This window comes from Diabrotica undecimpunctata, chromosome 5, assembly GCF_040954645.1.
Source record: "Diabrotica undecimpunctata isolate CICGRU chromosome 5, icDiaUnde3, whole genome shotgun sequence".
Taxonomy (NCBI): Eukaryota; Metazoa; Arthropoda; class Insecta; order Coleoptera; family Chrysomelidae; genus Diabrotica; species Diabrotica undecimpunctata.
In genome coordinates, this window is record NC_092807.1 from 101,942,533 (window position 1) to 101,958,484 (window position 15,952).

A 15,952-nucleotide genomic window follows, 5' to 3' on the forward strand; every position below is an offset into this window, starting at 1 on the left:
GGGAACAGTTTAAGTAAATTAAACATTTATTTATAATAATTAATTGTAAAATTTTGGCAATTATTTATAACTATACCCGTATTCGAGTTTGGCGGTTGTTCAATAATACGTGGTGAATGGTGGGATGACGTAAACTGTACGGTGTGTTCTTTTTAAACATTGGTATTTTCAATGTATGTAAAGGTCTGTAAATTACTTTCAATTGAATTTATAATTCTATTGGCTGTTGACGTCTTATTATTTATTGACTCATCGACATATCCTTCGGCCGTTGTTGAAGATTTCCATCCGCCATGTCGTTTAAGAGCCATTCAATCACCACCGGTATCTACCAAAATAGTGGCAGAAGTTCGTCTTAAACAGTGACCTGTGTACATTTTGGGATCTGGTAACTTTAAATAATCGGCTATTTGTTTAGGAACACCTTCTATTTTAAACTGAGTTAGGCTTTTCAGGTTACAAGGGAAGCAGTAACATCTCCAGAAGATGCCAACCCCTAGTATTGGCGAAACTTCGAGAACTAATCTCAGAAAACAACGGCCTAACAGCCCGAACAAACAGTTTAACACCTCCTATTTTGTTTAATTCTACCACCTGTTTCGTACATTTACCTCTTTGATAATTAAGAAAAAATTGATTTATTTGCGGATCGCTAATCTGTAGTCGAATTTCTATATATTGTTTGCAGATTTTATAGAAATTTCCGGAAATAATGAAAGATCTAGATCAAAAATCTTTTAACTCTTGTTTCCTACAAGCTCCACATATTCCAATAATTGCAATAACCTTAAAATAAAAGTATTATAAAAAATTTTAGATTTTTTGTTTTTAAAACGTTCTGATTGCCTTTTTAGATAAGCTTGCAATTTCGGGTAATTTTCAATATTAACATTATTTTTCAAAGGTATAACACTTCTTAGTAACTTTTATTTATTTAACAAAATTCGGAAACAGTTTAAGGAAATTAAACATTTATTTATAATAATTAATTGTAAAATTTTGGCAATTATTTATAACTATGCCCTTATCCGAGTTTGGCGGTTGTTCAATAATACGTGGTGAATGGTGAGATGACATAAACTGTACGGTGTGTTCTTTTTGAACATTGGTATTTTCAGTGTATGTAAAGGTCTGTAGATTACTTTCATTTGAATTTCTAATTCTATTGGCTGTAGACGTCTTATTATTTATTGACTCATCGACATATCTTTTGGCCATTGTTGAAGATTTCCATCCGCCATGTCGTTTAAGAGCCATTAAATCACCACCGGCATCTACCAAAATAGTGGCAGAAGTTCGTCTTAAACAGTGACATGTGTACATTTTGGGATCTGGTAACTTTAAATAATCGGCTATTTGTTTAGGAACACCTTCTATTTTAAACTGAGTTAGGCTTTTCAGGTTACAAGGGAAGCAGTAACATCTCCAGAAGATGCCAACTCCTAGTATTGGCGAAACTTCGAGAACTAATCTTAGAAGACAACGGCCTAACAGCCCGAACAAACAGTTTAACACCTCCTATTTTGTTTAATTCTACCACCTGTTTCGTACATTTACCTCTTTGATAATTAAGAAAAAATTGATTGATTTGCGGATCGCTAATCTGTAGTCGAATTTCTATATATTGTTTGCAAATTTTATAGAAATTTCCGGAAATAACGAAAGATCTAGATCTAAGATTTTTTAACTCTTGTTTCCTACAAGCTCCATATATTCCAATAATTGCAATAACCTTAAAATAAAAGTATTACAAAAATTTTAGATTTTTTGTTTTTAAAACCTTCTGATTGCCTTTTTAGATAAGCTCGCAATTTCGGGTAATTTTCAATATTAACATTATTTTTCAAAGTTATAACACTTCTTAGCATAGAATATATTGCCCATAATAAGGATGGTTTAAATTTCTTAGCGATTTCTCCAAAATAAGCCAAGAGTACGTTTTCAGAAAATTATTTGTTGTACGCCAATTCATAAATTGCTGATATACCTTTTTATATATTCCTCTAGATTTTTCTGGTAATAGGTTCTCGGTAGTGTTCGCAGCTAACTGCATAATATTGGGTGGTGTGCTACTAAATTCATCTTCACTATTCGATGAACTCATTTTATTTATCTGTATTTAAATTACCACTATATTTACACTGGCAGATTAATAATTTTTAATCTGTCAAAATAACGTCTGTTAATTCGTTTCCATGGTAACTCGACCAACTGACTTACAAGGCTTATGTGATATTACACATTTTTATAGAACTGAAGCGTAATTTTTTTTATTACGTGCTAGTCATTACGTATCAGTATCTGTTTTGATGTATTTACTTAGCATCCAAATAGTAGCTAATATACAATTTAATATAAGAGAGTAGAAAAAGTATATTATCGATGATAATATCATGATAAGATATAACTTCAGTGGTATTTTTGTTTGAAGTAATTTTGGAATTCTCAATGCAGGTATAAATATATTTATAACATTTCTGAATAGAACTAAAATAATCGCATTCATGTATTATTGTAAAAGAGAATGCATTGATAACATTAATAGTTAATTTGTTTGTAATCAAATTTTACGCAACTCAAATAACGATCGACAGTTCCTCACTGACACCAATTTCTTTAATTATATAATCTAACAAGAAGTATATAATAGATACAAGGTTTGTAAAAAAGTGTGAAAATGTAATTTCGGCTAATGTTAATAAGGTTACACAAATATTTATTCATATTAGTAGTTTTTAGGTTATTATTTTATAGAAACCATAATAAAGTGCGTATATTTTTGTGTGTTGTTGACATTATCGACTTAGGGGGCTATGTCCAATGTCCATTCGCCTTAATAAAGTATATAAAAATTGTAGTACTCAAAAGATTGGTTTGTTTATTATTTTATGTAGAATTAAATTCAATATGCTAAAATGTTTTAATGTAAACAAATTTCCTCAGGCTATCGGTGACTTTTTCACCATAGTAATGAAATTAAATTTAAGTATTATGTTTTTTTTTTAGTACGAGTAACACATGTGTCAAAAATCTACATTTTATTATTATTGTTTTAATAATTACTAAGGTTCATTTTGTACATTTGGCCCTGGTATACCCAGAGCTCTTGTGCCCAGAGGCGATATCGACGTCTATTTAATATTCCTTCTATTCGTACTAAAATTGTCTGAAAGTCTTCATAAACTAGTAGTGAATTTGATAATTATCTTCATAGGTACGATTTCATGACTGGATATCGACTTTGCAGAATCCTCCAAAAGAGAGGTGAATAACAACTGTGACTGAACTTCTTTGGTAGTATGTCAGGTATTGCTTAAACTTGTGCAATGTTTTATATATTTTGTTTTACAGTGATTTGGTCGGATTTTGTTTTAAAGTTTATTTGTGACCAGTTCTTGCATTTTCCGATGATATTGACTTTTGTCCATAATTACAGTTGCGTCTCCCTTGTCAGCTGCTAATATTATAATGGACTCATCTTCTTTTAAAGCTTTGATACCTCTGAGTTTCTCTTTACTAACATTTCCTTTTGATTGTGTGCGTTTTTTAGTTCCTTTTTACACAGTACTCTATATTCTTCTACCAATTCTATCTCCTATCAATTTATCTGTGGAAGAAACCACAAGACCACTAAGTGTTAGGATAAACTAGCATAAAACATTCTTTTAAAAATAGAGACTTCACATTTATAAACTGATCTTCTTCTTCTTAGGGTACATGTCCGTTTCGAACGTTGGCGATCATTCTGGCTATGATGACTTTGTTGGTTGCTATACGAAATAGCTGTATTGAAGTCTCTCTATACCACGGTCTCAGGTTAGCAAGCCAGGATATTGTTCTTTATCCTTGGACCATTTTTCCTTCAACTTTACCTTGCAAAATGCATTGGAGTAGCTCGTATCTGCCTTGATTTCTCATTATATGACCCAAGTACTGCAACTTACGGCCCTCCACGATGTTGACCAAATCCGCAGTTGTGTTCATCCTCCGCAGTACTTCTTCATTGGTGACTTTGTCTGTCCATGGTATCTTCAGGATCCTTCTGTATAACCATAGCTCAAATGTCTAAGGTTTTGATAGAGTTTCCGCCTTCAATGTTCACGTTTCAACTCCGTACAGAAGCACTGAGTATACGTAACATTTAAGGAGCTTATTTTTGTTTCTAGGGTGAGGTCATAACTCTTGAACACAGAGCTCATAGTCCAGAATGCACTTTTTGCCTTTCCGATGCGACATTTAATCTCTTAGGTATTGTCCCACGACTTATTGATTATAGTTTCCAAATAGTTGTACTGTGAGACACGTTCAATCCTCATTTGGTTCACATACAGATTTGCTCCAGTTATGTTTTCCTTGCTGATGATCATTAGCTTGGTTTTGCTGGTGTTTATATCCAGTCCATATGTTCTACTTATTTCCTTTATTTTGTTCATTAAGTTTTGCAACCCTTCTATGGTATTGGAAAACACTATTGTATCATCTGCATACCGCAGGTTATTGAGCTTGACTTCATTTATTGAAAGGCCTTCATCAATATCTTCTAGAACCTCTTAAAAAATGTGCTCCGAGTACAGATTGAATATTAGTGATGAAATTATGCACCCCTGTCTCACTTCCCTTAATATTTTGACCTGATCTGTATATTCTCCATCTATTCTGAACACCGCTGATTGATTCCAATACAGAATAGCTATTATTTTTAAGTCTCTTTCGTCAATTCCTGTTCTCTTCAGCACTCCCATTCAAAGCCTTCTTGTAGTCAATCAGGCATATAAAAACATTACAACTGATATCTCTACATTTCTATACAATACCTGCATGCTAAATAAAGCTTCCCTCGTACCAATGGCGTTCACAAATTCAAACTGATTGGGCGCAATTTGTTCCTTGCATTTCCGGTAAATTCTTTTGTGGATGACTTTTAAAAACAGCTTCAGCAGATTGCTCATTAGGCTTATGGTCCTATAGTCTTCACAAAGTTTTGCTGCTGGTTTTTTGGGCAATGGTACGAACTCCGATTTGAGCCACTCTAATGGTATTTTTCCTGCCTTGTATATTTCATTAAATATTTCAGTTATTATTTTTATTTGTTCTGCATCTAATAGCTTCAGCAGTTCTGCAGAAATTTCATTAAGTCCCGTTGTCTTTCCATCCTTCATTTGTCTGACGGCTGTCGTAATTTCCTCTTTATCTCTTCTGATCACATCTATGTAAACATGCCTAGGACAATGAACATAGAGCATAATGGAAAGACGCATCAATAGTCATAAAGGAAATAGCCATGAAAAAGAGAATAAATGAAAGAAGCAGCTTTCTTCTTACTTAATGAAGAAAAATAGGTAGCAAACCTATCAGCAGAATATGGCAGAGTCTGGTTACCGATACTTAAAGAAGAAGTCAGCAACAGGAATCTACCAACAATGAGGAATTAATAGAAAGACACAGACACACCATCTACTATTATACACAATACATAAACATATAATAAACAATTCATAAACACATAATACACAAAAAAATAATACAGTAACACACAAAACAATCAGTATTTGATATCATCGTGAGGGTACAAACATCAGCCTCAGAATTATCAACTAAAATCTTGGCTATATGCCAACAAGATTGAGGCCAAGTAGATCAACCGTCAATTTCGAAAACAATAACCGCCAAACAACTAAAATATTGTTTTTTAAAAACGATTTGCGGAGTTTTTTTTATTTAACCCCATTTATTTTAACAATATGTTCGTTCCTTAGGAACCATAAGTTAAATGTATGTCTATTACATGGTCATATAGGGAGAACGTCCAATGAAATTTCCCTTTAACTGAACATTCAATAATGACAGAATATAAATTTAATTAGTTTAAAAATTTTCAATATCTATTTTAGTCTGATCTTAAAATCTAGTTAGTTTAGTTTAGTCTGTTCACTTCACCACTAACGTCGAACAGCTGACTCGCGAGCTTGTTGGGATGCACACTTAGTTTCTCTTTGTATTTTCTTCTGAGGTTGGACATTTCTTCCTTAATAGTACAAACTTTTAGGTCTCTTCCTATCACTTGATTGGGCACGTACCAGAGAGCATTTACTATCATTAGTAGAACTTTATTTTAAAATATTTGAAGAATTTCAGAGTTAGAATTACTGGCTGTGTCCCATAATTTTATCCCATATCCATACGGGTTTTATTATAGATTTGTAGATAAGTATTTTGTGTTCTGTTGTTAGTTGCAATTTTCTACCAATCGTCTAGTAGAGTTTATGTAGGTTGAGTCCAAGTTGTTTCCATTTAATAAAGATGTGTTTCCGCCAAATCCACCAATTTACGCATTTTACCATGTTATCTTTTACGTTTCTTGGGTACTGACTAGTTTGCTCTGGTTCTGTGCATTTTACACATCTAAAGCTGGGTTGACAGAAATTTTTTGTGTGGCCATATCTCTGGCAAGGAGTGTATTGGGGTATAACCTTTCTTCTATGCGGGGGTTTAAATAGTACACACGTGTTTCGGAATGGAAATCGAATTTTCAAATAACAGTTAAACATATAAACATAATATTTAACTTAGACATGGCACAGGAAAACAGTTTAAGAACATTTTTACTATTAGGGGAATATAAAAATCTTCCAAAACTTCAGTTGATAACCTCATTAAACTTATAGTAAATTAAGTATTTTTTTTTTTAGCTGAATATTTACAGAAGTACAACTGCAAAGCATCAGACCCCGATTACGAAAAATGCGTTTTAAAAGGTTTTCAAGATACCAGGCCTTTCTTCTTAAAAGGAATTCCAGAATTAGGAGTTCCACCTTTGGAGCCGTTCCGAGTTCAAAAGTTTGCTGTTAACAGTACCCTTAATAATTTGGTAAAAATAGATGCTGTCTGTGAAAATGCTGAAATTACAGGATTGGCAAATACAGTCATTCAAGATTTAAAGTAAGTTATATAACTTTAATATAAAAAGGTGCAAAGATTATAGCATAGTATTCACCAAAGTGAACCTTGTATTTATTTTTCAATGCACATAATTTACATCTTTAAAATGCATATTTAGGGCGCACACAAGCTTCATAACGATTTTGCAGATGATCAACATATTTATAAAGGTGGTGGCTGCAGTTGTTGAAAACAGGTTGTCTTAGCTCTCCAATGTCGCTACTGGAATTTCTTTGTATGCATCAAGTGTTGTCAGATCAGCTGAGTGACCTGGATACTTGAAGTCTGCTCCAAGAGAAATTATTCTGTTTTCAAAATGTTCCTGAAGTATGGCTTGTTGCACCTTTTCGTTAACGATAACTGAATGCTCGTTCTCATCTTCAACAAGATAACGACCAATAATCTCATGCTCAGACAGAACAGCACTCCAAATGGTAACTCGTCAACTGTGGAGTGGCTTCTGAACAATCTAGAAGTTAAAATCAAAGAAATCGAGTATTTTGTCAATTCATGTAACTACTAGGGACAAATTAAGAGATACATTTCCCGGAACGTATATCTAAATATGTGTCAGTTTTCCAGGCGGAAATAACGGCAATTCATTACTGCGTGGAAGAAATAGAAAGGTAGGAAATAACGTTCTGTTCAGTTGCCATCTTCACAGATAGTCAGACAGCGCCTAAGCACTTAATTCTGTAGAGGTCAATTCTAAGCTAATATGGGATTATGTGTGTGCCCTAAATAAACTAGGAGACGGTAGCAAGGTTACGATAGCCTGGGTACCGGAGCACGAGGGTCATAAGGGCAATGAAAAAGCAGATGAAATGGCCAACAAGGCTCATCAATGCCATTCATTGGAACGGAACCCTTCTGCGGCGTTTTAAAGTCAGTAACAAGAACGGCTACAAGGAAGTGGATAGCTCACAAATCTCTGGAATGGTGGAGGAATTCACCAGGACAAAGACAGGCGAAACAGTTCATTACAGAACATTCGCCAAAATTTACGCCAGACCTAATAAGCAAAAACAGCAAAACAGTCAAAGCCATAGTAGGTCTTCTAACAGGGCACTGTAAGCTGAATAGGCACTTGAAGCTGATGGGATTATCAGATGATTACCTGTGCAGATTCTGTCACCTCGAAGAAGAAACAGCAGAGCACATTTTATGTTAGTGTGACAATCTGGCAAATGTGCGGTTCTTTGCATTAGGGAAGAAAATCCACCGGCAAATAGCTACATGGAAGGTACATTTTCGAAGCTATTAGACTTTATAAAAGGGGTCAGGCTAGAGAATGTTATCTAGGACTAGAGGACTACAATAGATCTGAAAATATCGCAGTGGAATAGGCCAAAAGGCCACCTCTCTAAATCTATCTACCATATAACTAGATAGCGAAATAAATGCAACACAACATTACCAGAATAATCGGATATAATAATTATATGCATTATTTTTACTAAAAATAGAGAACTTTTTTTTTAATTTGCCTAAATATGCAAATGCATGATAAAAATATTCAAAATTAAAACAAAATATTAAATATAAACATTTATGTTTGACACATATTTATTTTTCACAAAAAAAAGAAACAAATTAAATGACACAAAAAATTAGATTTAAAATTATTAAAATATTTAATTAAGAATTTAAAACAATATAGTATGAAGTTATACCTACTTAATTAAATCGGTGAATGAAAGAACAGTACATTTCCAAAACTGTCATTTCAAGAAAATTAAAAAACACCATTTAAACAAAAAACTAGTAGTTTTTTGATATTTACATACATTGTGAAGTTGTAGCGTTTGTGCTTCTTTATTAAATAACCAAATAAAATTTATTACAACCAAGTCCAGAAAAAAGATATTTGCAAAAATGTAACGTGTATATATACTGTTCTTTCACTCAATTACAAAAAAAAAACACAATTCTGAAACTACATATATTGGGTATGTTTAGAAATATTTATTAACAATAAGACTGAGCGTCAAATAAAATTATCCTCGTTTTTCTTAACGACTTTCCAAGAGGTAATATGGTAATAGAAACCTAAATCCTCTCCAGACATTTATTGGAGAATTTTCTTAATGTCTGCTATCTTTGCTTTATTTTTTGTCACAGGTTCTGTATAATGTCGATAGGAAAATGAGGGTTAACATTTTTAAAGGTTCAGTGGAATTTTCGTCTCTGACGACTGGAGTATACGTAAAAGTTTCTATCGCTTAAAAAAACTTTAATTTCCTTAATTACTACATCATAAAACGCATTCACATTGTCCTTTCTTAGGGTTGCCTCGTTAGGAATATTGAAGTCTCAATAGTTTTGCAAAAAATGCCTAAAATGTGTATTTTACCATTTACATTTTACTTTTTTTTTTATTTATCTTGATCATCTTCTTCATCATACATTTTAAAGAGATGCATAAATCGAATGCAATATTTTTTAGCTTCAACTTGCATGTTCAAGCACCAAAAAGAAATTAATTTTCATACGAGGAGTGAAGGATCAAAAGCGGAATTGTTTACAATTTGATGAATTTTTTTAATTTGATGCTTCTCTCTATGTCCGTCTTTATATAAGTAAAAACGAATTTTAAAATAAAAATAGTTTCCTAAACAATATCAATGTTAAATAAATATGTACTACGTGTTATATTCCATTTTTACTACAAATGTTTCGCTAAAAACAATTTTGTGTTAATCAGGTTGTTAGTTTTGTTGAAAATTTTATCATGATACAACAATTTCACTACACTGACAAATATTGTTATATTTTAGAGCTGATCCTATTAAACACTACGGTGAAATTAGATTGTTTATTCCATGGATGTATACAAATTTTGACTATGATGTTAAAGGACAACTTTTGGTTATTCCTCTAGAAAGCAAAGGACATTTTGAAGGAAATTTCAGTAAGTATAAATACAACGTCTATCAGTACATATGCTATGACAGAAATCTATTTGGTGGTGTCGGCCCATAATATCCATTATAAGAAAACGTCACAAATGGTTCATTTGATTTGATTTAAATATGGATATTGCCAATATGGTTAATTTTTAAGCATTTAACCTAATGCTAACTCGCTGCAGACACGTTTTTAACTTGACGGAGACTTTTTTACTAACTCGAAGCTAATATGTAACTAAGACCCTAAAGACGTGTGCAATGTGACGTAAAAGTGATATTTGACATGAAATATCACGCCTCTTTTCCAACCCGATTTCATAACATATGTACAGGAAATGGGACCGTTGAATACCTGGAGAGTTTTTATAACCTGTTACTTGCTTAAACGTCATTGCTGATCACTAATCTTTTTTTTTTAAGTTTGTGGCTAGTTCCTGGGCTTTAAGACCAAGTTATCTAAAAAAATTTGGCCTTCAAATATGGGTTTTTCCCGAATTATCTGACCAAACGACTAATACCGAAAAATTGTCTTACTATTGGATTCCATGTGGTTTGAGTATTGTATTGTATACCAATAGTTTCTTACGAATGGACAACTCGATGTTATGCCCAGTATCCAATAATGTTTACGAAGTGTTTAATGTTTATCCAATAATACGAAATTTTAAGTTCAACCGTTGGCGCTTTTTCCATATATGGTTTCTCCATGTCAAAGTTTTGTCCAGTAGCATTCCAAGGTATTTAACGCTTTTAGCTTGTGGAATTGCTTTGTTTTATTTCTATACTAGGAGATATTTTGCCACATTTTCTAAAAATGATATGTTGTGATATATGATAACATCGATGAAGATATGAGAAATAAGGCAATACGTGTTTGGTGGAGAAAGGCGATGGATAGGGACGACTAAAGAAAAATTCTTGAGGAGACTAGGACCCACGCAGGGTTGTAAAACCAGAATGATAATGATGATGATATGTTGTGATTTAAATTCATTAATTTTTATGCACTATCCCTTTGTCCACTTTTCAATGTTCCTAATATGCCTTTAAAGATTAGCTGTTGCAGGAATATTATCTGTGACTAACATAGCAGTGTCGTCTACGAATATTGTAGTCGTAAAATTTTCGTTTTTTGGTATGTCATACGTAAATATCAAATATAATATAGCACCCAGAATATTACCTTGAGGGACTCTAGATCGTATAGAGTAGATTTTTGCAACGTAGGAGTTTTTGTGCTGTACTATTGTATTTTATAGGTGTCTTGCGGCTCTATTGTAATTTATTTTATCTTGCTGTTGCCTTGTGTTTGCCATATCTTCCTTAGTTGCCTTTTCTCTTTAATTTGATTTTTAATATTGATAAGATTGTTTTTTATTCTGTATAGCTTTACATTCTGGACTGGCATTCCAGGCAGCTTCTGGGAGAAGTGTAGTAAATTCGTATACTTACTTATACTTATACATAAGGTTTCTTTTTTATGTATTTCTTCCCTTTACAAATTTTAGTCGGTCTTGTGATTGTGCAGTTTAGCTGGACGCCCCTTCTTAACAAATCTTAAATTTAACGTCGTGTCTATAGTCTGAAGCAATTTCATAATTAAGTACAATATTTAGGTAGACTTCTCCAAAGCCTTTGCTTACAAATAAATCTAGACAGTCAGGAAGTTTGCTGGAATCAGTGAGCCAGTAAGTAAGTGTGTAACTGGATAAGTGTTTGAGCAGTAGTTCCTGCATCACTTGAAAAGGGATTCTACCTCTACTTAGTGTAGATAGTGGAGAGCCCCAACTTATATGTTTTGCATTATAGTCAGCACTGGCGAGAAATATATTACCTAGTGAATTAAAATAATTAATAAATGATTCTTTATTCGGCGGATAATTTGGTGAGAGATATGCTGCAGATATTGCTATTGGTCCAAACCAATCTTCTATGATAATACTTGCGGTCTACAGATTTGGTTCTTTTATGTTACCAAGGTGATTGTGTTTAATTATTTTTCGAATAATAACCGCTGCACCTACCCTAGCATGCCTTTTAGTATCAGGGTGTGGCGCATTATTTATAATATATCCATCAAATTTGTGGTTGCTTGTTAAATGTGTCTGTAATATTCGCATTATGTCAATATTGTTTTCTAACAGGAAATATTGCAATTCGTTTTTATGATTTACTACTCCATTTGCGTTCCAGAGTACTACTTTAAGTAACTCACCCATTAATTTTCGGAGAAATTGCATGTTTGAATTCCTCTCTTAGTTTTCTGATCTCTTGTGTAAGTTCATTTATGGATTTTTGCTGTTTGTCCAAAGTTTTTTGAAGAAATAAATTTTGTTGTTGCAGGTACACGTTTTGTTGATTTAGATATAAAACGATATCATTTGTAGCTATATTTTTATGCAACTTATGCATAATTTAATCCAGTTTTTGACTGGGTCAGGCTTGAGGTAGGTCTAGAACTAATATTTTCTGTGTAGATAAAGAAATTGGTTCGGTGCTTTGGATTTCATTTATATTATTATTGTTTGTATTTTTTGGAAATCTCTTATTTAATAATTGAACGTAGACTTAACAGCCTTTATAATTCGCTGGATGTGCGACCCCACATAGAATACATTTTGCTAGTTTTCCGGCATTCATTGTTGTTTTCCTTTTTTTCTAAATCTATGAAGAAGAGATCTCGTGGTTCGTTTGTTACTCGATTTTTTAAATTCGTTAGGTGTTTAACATTATGTCCTTGTTTTTTAAGACATCTATTATATCCTCTTGAGGAGTACTATGATAAAAGTTCCCTAGCACAACCCTCTATAAAAAATTTATTTAAAATCAGCCAGCCAGCTACAGGAACTTAGTTTCCCTGTGAACTCTGTATAGTTTTTCTTCGGGTAATTTGTAGGTGTACCGTACTATTTTGTGTGCATCCAGGGTTTCTTTTATTAATTTATAACTCTCAACTGTGGTTGGTTGAATTTTCATGTTACTGTCCGCTATTGTTTTGTACGTAAAATTCAATCTTACTGATTGTATAATGCCTAAACGTGTGTGGACTTCTTTAGTAACTCTATCTAAAATAAATGGTGGGATTTTACTTTTTGACAGGAACATATTTTTCATTTTCTTCTTATTCATCATGGATTTCATTTAATACTTCAAAATGTATCGTTGGACTGGTGTATTTCCAGTTTGAGATGTTACTATAATATAATGAGGTGGGACGGCTAATCGAGGATTTGTCCATTTTGTATTTCCGTACGTTGTTGCCATATTGGTGTTTGGTACTGCATAAGAAACGATGGTTACATTTGTTGTTGTAATCCATACTGTAAATGTTGGTTTTGGATCGTTCACATTTTAAATCACGTTAACAGTATATATTTGAAACTGCTAGGGATATCCGCTTTGCGAGTAGGTTGATTTTGGTTTGTAATAACATTTACATTTACAAATATACTAATAATGTTATTAAACATAAATTATATTTCAGCTGATACGCAGGTGTTAATAAAAGGTGACTTAAAAACTTACCTCAAGGATGGAGAAGAATATTTTAAAACAAATAAGCTTTATCTAAAAGCTCGAATTGGTAATGGATGGGTGAAACTGACGTCCAAACAAAAGGAATTCCAATATGCAGGTAATGTAACAATGTTATTTAAATACTTTATGTAACTGTTGTATTTGAAATTTCTGTAAAATTTCATGTGAAATATAATAGTAGAAGTGCTGGTCCTAACTATTAAAAAACTCGTTAGCATAATGTTACACTTTTCTTTTGAAGAGATGTATATGTTATTGTTTAACTACTATATTGTAAAATATTGTAAATCCAATATAACACGTGTAAATGCAATACCACAATTTTTATAAGTGCGTTTAGTTAGCACTAAGATATAAAATGGGAAGTGAGGCCGTTGCGGCATAACCTAGTTACTTAGTCTATATGAAATAACTTTGGTTATTGGTAACAATGCTAACAGTATTATACCTATACAAATACGATAAGACGAAGAAACAGATTATGAAGTCCACATAAATTTACAAAAAAACGAAAACATAAATAGCATTAGCATCTTAAAAACTAGTCGAAGCCAGTCGAACCAGAACCCGATGGCATACCAATAAACTTATAAATACGGAGGGAAGACAATAATTGAAAACATGGAGATAATTTTCAATAAATTTTGAACTTGCTTGACGTAATGGCAGAGGCACACAATGAAAATATCACCAGTCACGACCAAATCTTTATTGGTGGCAGAGGATCCCAAACCATGCATAATAGTAGCAACGGCATAATCGAACACGTGTCGAGATATGTACGGAGACCTTCAAGAGAGGGTATATCAGAAATGCAAATAATGAGATCAAAATTTAAGAAAATACTCAGAAAACACTACGAGACAGAATATCAAATAAGGAAATAAAAGATTTCTGTAAAAGAAATGTGAAAAGAGTTTTTGAAACATCTTTGAAAATACGAAAAGAAGAAGAAGAAGAATCGGTAAGCGAAATTGACGATAGAGGTGAAATAATGGAAACCCTCACCAAGGACAAAAATAATTTAGAGAGCAACAAAAGTCCTGAGAAAACAGAGACAATATCACAAATAATAAAACAACCCAATTTGATTTTAAACAATATAAGAAAATGAGAGATTACCAGAAGCTTGGTTGAAAGCGAGAATATACTTAACAAATTAAAAGGAAGTAAAAAGCAGTACAATCATTATAAGGCCAAAACACTGTCTTCTTCTTATTATTACACCGTCTCCTTTCAAAGGTTGACGATCCAAATGGTAATTGTAGCTTTCAAAACTGCTGCACGAAAGATCTCTGCAGATGAATGGCAAAACCATATCCTCGGGTCTTTCAGCAACGAGTTCTGGCGTCTTTCTACCGATCTTTTCCCCTGTACTTTATCTTCCAATAAAATTTGAAGTAATTCAACTCTCAACACATGACTCAAGTATTATATTTTCCTCTCTTTGATTATTTTTAGGATTTTTTTTTTGTTTACTGCACTATTACAAGTATGAAATATATTATTAGGGCAATGCATTTCAAAAAGAATCAGCAATAGCATAGTCAAAGAAATATGGGAATACCAAGAAGAATTTAGGTCTCTTACAAATCAAATTTAAAGATAATAAAAATTTAAACTAAAGAAATTTAAACAAATTAAGATTAAGATTTATATAAAAAGGAAATCCCATAATGAAATTGTAGGATGCATATATATGAGCAATTATAAGAAAACACTGAACAAATTTACTACAAAACGAATAAAGTATTAGACGAAATTAATTTAATTATTTAATGAAGTTAATACAAGATTATATGATTTTTTTTGTTTATTTTTAGCTGATATAATTACCGACTTCTACAATGAAAATCCTCGTCGCGTTATGGACGCCATTAACCCTATTTTCGTCCAATACGCCAAGGCCTTTGCAAGGCAAGAAATGGATCAAGTTCTAGCAAAACTTCCTGCTGCAGCATGGTTACCCAAATAATCAATATAAGTTTAACAATTAAATACTTACCAATAGGTTTAGAAAGTTGAAAGTTGGGGAATGAGGGATTGTTTTGTAAAAATTAAATGATGTGAAAAGGTTTTTATAATTTTAGAAATAAATATATAAAATAAAAACATCGACCTATTTTATTTTTCTAATACATTTTATTTATAATTTAAAGCAAATAATTTTCAATTTATTTCACGTGTCAATACACTTTTAAACGATTTTAGTATGTAGCTTAGTATGTCTCGTTCTTATTATCCAATATTTTGCTCTGTAAGTAATTACACTACATACCAAGGTATTACATGTATATTCCCTTCTTTCTACTTCTAGTAATCTGTCTATCCCATAGTGCCCCGTTCATTTGTTTAAAACATGTTCTTGTATGTGCTAATCTGCTGGTTATCTCTTGCTCAATGGTTCCGTTCTTTGAAATTATGAATCCTCTAAGTAATTTAAGTGCTGCCTTCAGCAATCCAATATCCAGAACTTATGCATCAAAAGAGTCTATGAACCGATTCAAAATGTAACGAAATATTATGCCTACCATAGGATAAGATTATGGGGGTAGAAAATTGGGGAA

The 15,952-nt window shown here is 32.5% G+C and overlaps 1 protein-coding gene across 1 annotated transcript in view; it reads left to right on the top strand.

The window, feature by feature from the left end:
• The window catches only part of LOC140441577 (circadian clock-controlled protein daywake-like), a 36,049-nt gene extending 20,550 nt beyond the window's left edge, over positions 1-15,499 (top strand). Inside the window, exons 2-5 of the mRNA XM_072532397.1 lie at positions 6,690-6,939; positions 9,717-9,850; positions 13,333-13,482; positions 15,209-15,499. Coding sequence (XP_072388498.1) covers positions 6,690-6,939; positions 9,717-9,850; positions 13,333-13,482; positions 15,209-15,360 — 686 coding nt within the window. The 3' untranslated portion in view covers positions 15,361-15,499. The remainder of the gene's footprint in view (positions 1-6,689; positions 6,940-9,716; positions 9,851-13,332; positions 13,483-15,208) is intronic.
• Positions 15,500-15,952: the final 453 nt, after the last annotated feature.